This window comes from Petaurus breviceps, unplaced genomic scaffold (assembly GCF_028583685.1).
Source record: "Petaurus breviceps papuanus isolate PSGF00001 unplaced genomic scaffold, PetGlider_PUasm1.0 208, whole genome shotgun sequence".
NCBI classification, from domain to species: Eukaryota; Metazoa; Chordata; class Mammalia; order Diprotodontia; family Petauridae; genus Petaurus; species Petaurus breviceps.
In genome coordinates this window covers 31198787-31206480 of record NW_027185852.1, presented here as the reverse complement: position 1 = coordinate 31206480, position 7694 = coordinate 31198787, and the positions used below count along the sequence as shown (strand labels likewise).

Genomic DNA, 7694 nt, shown 5'->3' with positions numbered 1-7694 from the left:
ATTCATACCTCCATTCACACCTCTGCCCCATCCCCATTCACACCTCTTTCTCATTTCTCCTTATCTCTCTCATCCCCATTCACACCTCTCTATCTCTCATCTCCATTCACCTCTCTTTCCCAGTTCTACTCATTTCTCTCCCATCCTCACAGTGACTCATCCCCATGCACAGTGCTGTCCCATTTCAGTCACACCCTTCCCCCTATCTCATATGTGTTTCACTCCTAGTCACTCTCCTTTAAGCGTGAGCTCTCCTGATCCCTAGGTGACATTGACAACCTCTTGGCCCCCATTCCTACTCCTGGTCTTGGTTCACACCCTTCGGCCTGGTCACATGTTTGGAATCTCATTCGAAGCCCTGCTCCCTTCTCCTCTTAGACTTATTGTTTCCTTGTTCCTTCCCAGAGTGCCTCGGACGGTTTCTGGAAGTCAGTGGCCACTCGAGTGCCCAAGGAGCCACCTGAGATACGAATCCTTAACCCCTACTTCATCCAGGAGGCTGCCTTCAGTTTCATTGGACTCCCCTTCAACCACGGCCTAATGGGTCGGGGGGTAAGAAGTCTGGCTGGGCCAGGATGGTGGGAGGGCTCAGGGAAGGGAGGGGTACAGCATCGTGAGGAGGAACAGCAAATACCCACAGGGCCAGTGTCATCTTGGGAGGCTGACTCCCAGATATATACATCTAGCTCTAACCTTCCTCCTGGCCTCCAGTCTTGCAGCCCAAAAGGGCATCTCCAGCTGGACAGAGGCTCTCCCAATGTGCCTGCAGACTGAATGAGATTAAAATCAGGTGGTTCAGGATATGACTGAATAACCAGGAAAACAGCTACTACAAAGAATAGGCTTTCAGCATCTGTGGAAAGAAGAGATTTCCCTAGAAGGCCTTCTGGTCGTGAGCAGTGAGGACCTCTGGTCTATCCAGTGTGAGCAGGGAGCGGTCTGGGCAAGGCAGCAGAGCCCCAGAGTGGGGCAGAGGATTGAGTGAGGGTCTCACTTGGAGGAGCCTGGGCCAGACTGTCTGTGGGAATTGGTGCTGCCAGTCCAACGAGCTGTGATTGAGGACTGAGGCAGGCCCTCTCCTGGGAGCATGCATCTAATCGAGAGGCTGCACATGCATGTAGAGGTGGATGCACCGTAAGCAGGAGGTCACAGGGTCTGAGGCACCAGGACTTGGCAGATGGGGAGGGTTTTGTGCAGAAGGGGCTGGAGCTGAGTCTGAAAGGGCTGCTCAGTAATGGTGGTGAGGAAGGAGGACACTACAGGCGTGGGGGGAGCCAAGGCAGAGGCACAGACAAAGGGGTGGGGGAGCGAGCACTGAATCGGCACCCACTGTATGCCAGGCATTGGCTAGGAGCTAGGTGCTGCTGTTGTCTCCATTTTACAGTAGAGGAAGCAGACAGGTTCAGTGACTTGCCCAGGTCGCATGGCTCGTGAGTGTCTGAGGCCAGATCTGAATTCAGGTCCTCCTGATGCTAGGTCCTGCATTCTACCCCCCCCCCAACCATCCCCCACCTTGCTGCCTCCAGAGAACAGAAGGGGATCTCAAAGCTGTCCAAGAGAGAAAGCTGAGTAGCTACTAAAGCCGGCCTGCAGCAGCTTCAAAAGCAGAGTTGTCAGGCCGCTGCCAGGCCTCTGCCAGGTGGGCATGGCCATCTTGTGCCAGCTCCTGACCAGCTCAAGTGATGGGCATAAGGGGACTGCTCTGGCTTACAGTGGTTGATGCCCAGAGAGGAGTCAGGCCAAGTCTGACTTGTGTCCTTGGGACAGAGCTGTTTTTTAAGAGTTCAGAATAAAGATGGGAGAGCCAGGGTAGAGAAAAGGAGACAGAGTTGAACACATCTGAGTTCCTGCACCGGTGGCATGGCCCTGGGCAGGGCCCTTCATCAGGCAGGGCCCTCAGGCAGGGAAGGGTCTCAGTCCAGGGCATTTCTCTGGGGAGAAATCCCAGGGCCATGCCTAGCATAGAAGGAGCCAAATCCTGTGGGAAGTCAGTTCACCAGGGGTGAGAGGGAGTTTTCAGTGAAATCTTGGCCACACGCATGGACACACACATATACATATACATCCACAAACATACACATTCACATAGATGCATATCACGATGCACATAAACACACACGTGTACATACAACACACATATAACCGCACCTGTGCACATACATATACAAACATAGGAACACACATACACATGCATGCAAACACACAGCCTTCTAGTCTTCACAAAAAGGAAAAGCGGCACTTGTCTAAAGAGATCGTTGTGGCCACATTGGCAGCTTGCCAGCTGACTTTGGTTTCACAAAGGCTGACAGAGGAAGGGAGTAAGGACAGCGAAGCCAGCTCTGTGGGCAGCTCACGTGCACAGGGAGACAGAGCCTGCCTCTCCTGCCCCCACCGGAGCCTACTAGGGAGGCCACAAAAAGCATCCCTCCTCTGAGCAGCTCAGCCACCCCTTCCTGTCCTGGCCTCGAGGCGGTCCCATCTCTCTGCCCCTTCCTGGCAGCTCTCTCTACCTGCCTCTTTGTCTCTTCTGGTGTCTGCTTTTCTCTGTCCCTCTGTCATTGTCTGTGCCCATCCCCCTGCATCTTTCTCTGTCCCTCCATCTTTCCCTCTGCCCTCCTCTGTGTCTCTGCCCCTCTCCTTGCATCCCTCCCTCTCTGTTGCCTTAACTTTTCCCTTTTTTCTCTTTCTCTCCACTTCTCCAGAGACGGCTTTGGGTCTCCTCCCACCTCTTTGTGACCTCCCTCTTTCCCCAAGGCAGGGAGAGGGGGCAGAGGTGGAAGGGGAATACTGTTCCAGTGTTGCCATGACCCAGTGGTGACAGCAGAGATACTTCACCCCAGATGGGGAATTCAGTCTCTCCTTCCTGCCCCCATATCCCTCAGGGAACCCTGCTGCCCTCCCTGGATGGGGCTGCTGTGGGTTGAGACTAAATCTCATTACCTGAAGCCCAGGCTTGTCAGTAGGCTAGGTAGCATAGGATACCTCTGGGGCAGCAATGAGGGGAGAGGGGGAAATCCCCACCAGCACACACACATTGTGAGCCTCTCTCCCTCTTCCCCCAGAACATCCCAACTCTGGGCACTGTGGCAGTCACCATGGCCTTGCACAGCTGTGACCAGGTGGCGGTGGCCGGCTTCGGCTATGACATGAGCTCACCCAACGCCCCCCTTCATTACTACGAATCTGTTCGAATGGCAGCCATCAAGGAGGTAGGAATGTGGTGTGGGGGGATTATGGGTCCTGAGGATGGCCTGGGGGGAAGAGCCCTAGCCCAAAGCCCACCGAGTCATTTCTGCCTCTGTTTTCTGGGGGCTCAGGTACCAGAGAGGCGGAAGTAGGGGGCCTGTGAACCTGCCCAGCTCCTCATGCCTGGAGCCCTGGGCCAGCCAGCCCCTGCAGGGCCTTGGGTTGTTCTGCACTTTTCTCAGTGATTGGCTGAAGGCAAACTCGTCCAGTCTGCAGATGACCCAGAGCTGGGAGGGAGAGAGGAAGCTAAGACACTGGGTGACACAGTCAAAATCCAGGAAGCTCTTAGCAGGCGGAGGCTGAACCTAATCAAGTGAATTTAATCAGAATAAACATCAAGACTTACACTTTGGGTTCAAAAAATCAACTTCTCAAGATGGAGAAGGGCTGGTTAGCTACAGTTTGAGCTGGGGGAGGATCCCAAGGTCACATGAGACCACCAGTGTGGGGTGGGCACAGGAGGAGGGGGCTGGATGCACTCCGTCCTGTGCCCTCCTCAACCTTCTCTGGAGTGACTGACAAAATTAGAGGTTCTTAGTCTAGCGTACAGAAGGTCTGTGGGGGACATGATGGCTGAAGGGCCCGCCTATGGAGGAAGGGCAGTGGGAGAGAGCTCCAGAACAGTACAATTAGGTCATATGTCAGGAGCTGCCCGGGGGCAGGGGGGATGGACTGTGGTGGGGAGGTAGTGAGCTCCCTGTCCCAGGAGGGCTCCAAGCAGAAGCCAGCTGCCCGCTTATCAGGCATGTTTGGCACATTGGCTCCTTGCAGCTCAGCTCTGAGTTTGTGTGAGCTGCATCCAGGGCGAGCTCCCCTCCTCTGAGCCCTCAGCCTCCCAGAGTACTGCCAGTGCCCAGCCATGAGCAGTGAAGATCTCTGGTGATTTGTCAGTCCGTATTTCTGAGATGAGTGTGTGGCACCCATTGTTATACAGCTGTTCCTTGGGTGTCTGAAGGCTGACTCTGAGTTTTCATTCATTTTGTAACTTATTTTGAAGGAATCTCTTAGCACTTTTTCCTGGTGAAGAGGAGGCTCTGGGCTCCCTCTCCCAGCTCTGGCTGGCTTTTCTATCATCGGGGTTCTCAGGGCAACCCTACAGTGCCAGGGTTACCAACACTCACCCAGGGGCCCCAGCCGTGTGTGAGGCCCCATCCTGTGGCCAGGATGAGTGGGTGGGCAGCGGCAGCAGAGGCTCCCCTCCTTCTGCAGGCAGCCTTCCCTGACCCTCCTGCCTTGGAGGGGACCAGCCTGCTGCTGGGTACCAGGGACTCAGAGTCTGAATGACCAGGAACTGGGCTGGGGCCTGGGCTACGTGTGCGGAGGGAGATGGGGGCCTGGCCTGCTTAAATACCCATGCAGAGGTGAGGACGGCCCAAGGGTCATGCCGCCAGGGCAGAGATGGTGTGCATGGGGAGTGTTGGGAGGGCCTTGAATGCCAAGCTGAGTACAATGAGCTTCCTCGTGAGGTAATGATTTCCCCGTCCCTAGAGGTCTCCAAGCTTACTTCTGAAGGATGTTGCTTCAGGGAGGGGCTGAACTGGGTTTCCTCTGAGGTTCTCCCCAGAAGGCCCACCTGGCAAGGCCATTAATCAGGTACAGTGAAGCTGAGCCCTCAGGCCTCACCTGGGAGACCTGCCAGCCCCAGGAGCCTTTGTCCTGTCCTTGTCATTCCCTTGCTCTGAGCTGCCCCAGTAGCTGGTGGGGACTGGGGGTAGGGTAAGCAGCAAGCTCCCAGGCTGTCCTGCCCTCAGGGAGCTCCCACACTGGAACCTCCCCAGCTTTTTTCCATCTGCCCCATTCTCTAATTCCCTATCAGAGGCCCTGAGCTCCCTGGTTCCAGACTCCTTCCCATGCTTCCAGCCTTTTTCTCTTCCTGTCTGTCTCCTTCAGGAAAAAAGAGACATCTCAGTTCAGAAACCACTTGCCAGAAGAGGCAGAAGGCAGCCCCCAGACACAGGCCCAGCCTGGTCAGTGCAGCCACAGGGCCCTGGGCCTTCCTGTCTCTTCCTCCTTATCCCTTAGGCTCCCTCCTTGCACCCCAGCCCTGGAGCCCCCTGGTATATCCTGGGCATGGGCTTGGGCTCCCTTACCCACCCTGACTTAACACTATGTCTTCATCCCCCAGGAAAAGTAACTGGTATGGACATGTTTTCCATCACCTCAGAAATGAGGAAAAATTCAGCCCAGCAGACCTCACCACTACCATGCCCATTCCCTGCCCCTACCCCTCTCCCTAGGCAGCAACTGCTCATCTCTGGGCACACCATTGACCTTCCAGGGCTGGAGACGTATGAAGTCGTTTATCGCCAAAGACTTTATCCCAGGGCCCCACCTTCCCAGTCACCAAGGGGTCAGCCTTGGATCTGCCAGTGTCCCCAGCCCCCTGGCCACTTGGTAAGAGCGGGTCTGTGGAAGGAGGGTCAGGTTTGTCCTGCTGGGCCCCAGGCAGAGCCTGACTTGCCAGCCTCCTGATGCAAGGACAGTCTTCTTGACCCCACATCCAGCTTGGCTTCTGGGGTCTTGGGGTCAGGGAGAAGCTGGATGTGGGAGGGCAATGTGGCTCAGGATCAGACTAGACAAGATGCCCCCAATCCCCCTGGCTTGGAGCACATTGCCCTGGTGGTGATGTAGAGCTTAGCCCACAGTAAGGCGAAGGCAGGGATTGAGGCCTTCGGTGTCTGACCCAGCTGGGACAGGGGGCAAGGGTGGGGCTGCAGCCTGGCTGACCAAGCTTCTTCTCACTTCCAGTCCTGGACACACAACATCCAGCGAGAGAAGGAGTTCCTTCGGAAGCTGGTGAAGGCCCATGTCATCACTGACCTCACCAGTGGCATCTGAAGGACCCAGGATATGGCACGTGAAGCACCAATCTCCACAGGATGCCAGGCCCTATCTGTGATGGGAGAGCCTCCTTCCTCCCTTGTAACTGGACCCCAGATAGACGAGGAGCTTCTGCGTGGGCAAGTGCCAAGAGCCACCAGTGCCAGCCTTGACCTGCCCTGCCTCCTTCATCTAAGCAGGGCCTCCTGTGAGAAACTTGCCCCAGACTGAGCCTTGCTTGGGACTGAGGAACTTGCCTGAGACTGGGGGGCTCTGTCTGGGACTGGGGGACTCTGGAACTGAGGAACCTGTCTGGGACTGGGGGGCTCTGCCTGGCCCTGAAAGGTCCTTCCTGGGTCTGAGACCTGCCTGGGACTGAGGGGATCTGCCTGAAACTAGGGGTCCCTGCCTAATGCTGATGGCCCTACCTGGGGCTTGGGGGCCCTGACTGGCTGGCTGGCAGGGTATGGCCTTCAGGGCCCTGGGAAGGTCTCTTCCCTCAGTGTTTGCTGTATTTTATTTTGTGGATGCAAAGTGGGTGGGGAGGGAGGGAAGGGGGATAATTTATTTTTTAAATAAGGCTGAAGACATGAAGTCTGGTCAATGTTTGGCAAAGAGAGAAAGTAGGGAATGTCCCTGGGCTGCACCTTGGGTGGGGGGGGGGGGTGGGGGGGGGGGGGGGGGGGGGGGGGGGGAATGTGGGAGGCAGGGAAGAGCAGAAGGGGTCTGAGGAGTGTGTGTGGGAGGGTGTCTGATACTCCCAGACCTGTGCCTGGCAGAAGTTGTGGCTTGGAGCCAGCCAGGGAGGAGGAGGAGAGGGGGCCAGAGAGAGTGGTGTGCCCTTCTCTCCTAACTCCCTCCATTCCCTACCCAATGGTGAGCCCTTGGAACCTTACAAGGCCCAGACAGGAGACCTGAGCTCTCTTCAGCAGCGGCAGCAGCTTGGGTCCTCGACAGGCCAATACCATCCCCTCGGGTCTCAGGTCCTACCTTCCCTCAGGAATGCAGGGAGGCCTGGGCCCTGGAGCTGCCAGGTGCCAGGCAGGCAGAGGCTGCGGCTGCTGCTGCTGGGTGGGATCCAGGCCAGAGGGCTGGGATGAGCCCGGATGAGCAGGAGCCTGTGGGGCCTGTGCTATCCCTTCTTCAGGGGCCAAGGAGCAATAAAGCTAGCAGCGGTCTGGCCTGGGTCTCTTCCTCACCTTTTCCCTTGGCAGGGTCTCAGGCCAACCAGCACCCCCTCTGCACAGCTGAACCCTGTCTGTCTGGACCAGTCATATTTGGGCCTTGGAGCCTCACCAGCTGTTTCTGTTAGCCTGGCCCAGCCCACCTGTGAGGGCCCCTGCAGCCCCCCTGCAGGGGGGTCAGTGGGCCTGCTCCCACCCCCAGCTTTGCCAGGAGCCCTCTTTAAGGCCTTTGGGAGTAGCCTGCTCAATATCTGGCCTGCCCGCCTCTACTGTGTTTCACTATCAGATTCCCTGCACGGGGTCAGGCCCTCATGTAAGCCAAGATATGTCTTCATGTGATATTTAAGGAAATACAGAACCCCAGGTGGCTTTTCCAGGGAGAGACAAATCAGAAGTGATCCATCAGGCCCTGCCTCTAATCTCTGCCTGCCCCTGGCACCAGGG

General features: G+C 56.6%; 1 protein-coding gene across 7 annotated transcripts in view; it reads left to right on the top strand.

Moving 5' to 3' along the window:
* The window catches only part of LOC138165431 (CMP-N-acetylneuraminate-beta-1,4-galactoside alpha-2,3-sialyltransferase), a 144535-nt gene extending 137893 nt beyond the window's left edge, over nucleotides 1-6642 (top strand). For 4 of the 7 annotated variants that reach the window (XM_069093779.1, XM_069093778.1, XM_069093776.1 and 1 more), the window contains 4 exons: nucleotides 406-552; nucleotides 3063-3209; nucleotides 5525-5640; nucleotides 5995-6642. In XM_069093779.1, coding sequence (XP_068949880.1) covers nucleotides 406-552; nucleotides 3063-3209; nucleotides 5525-5640; nucleotides 5995-6046 — 462 coding nt within the window. In that variant the 3' untranslated portion in view covers nucleotides 6047-6642. The remainder of the gene's footprint in view (nucleotides 1-405; nucleotides 553-3062; nucleotides 3210-5524; nucleotides 5641-5994) is intronic. The other 3 variants (XM_069093780.1, XM_069093781.1, XM_069093777.1) reach the window with 2 other exon arrangements.
* The last annotated feature ends 1052 nt before the right edge of the window (nucleotides 6643-7694 follow it).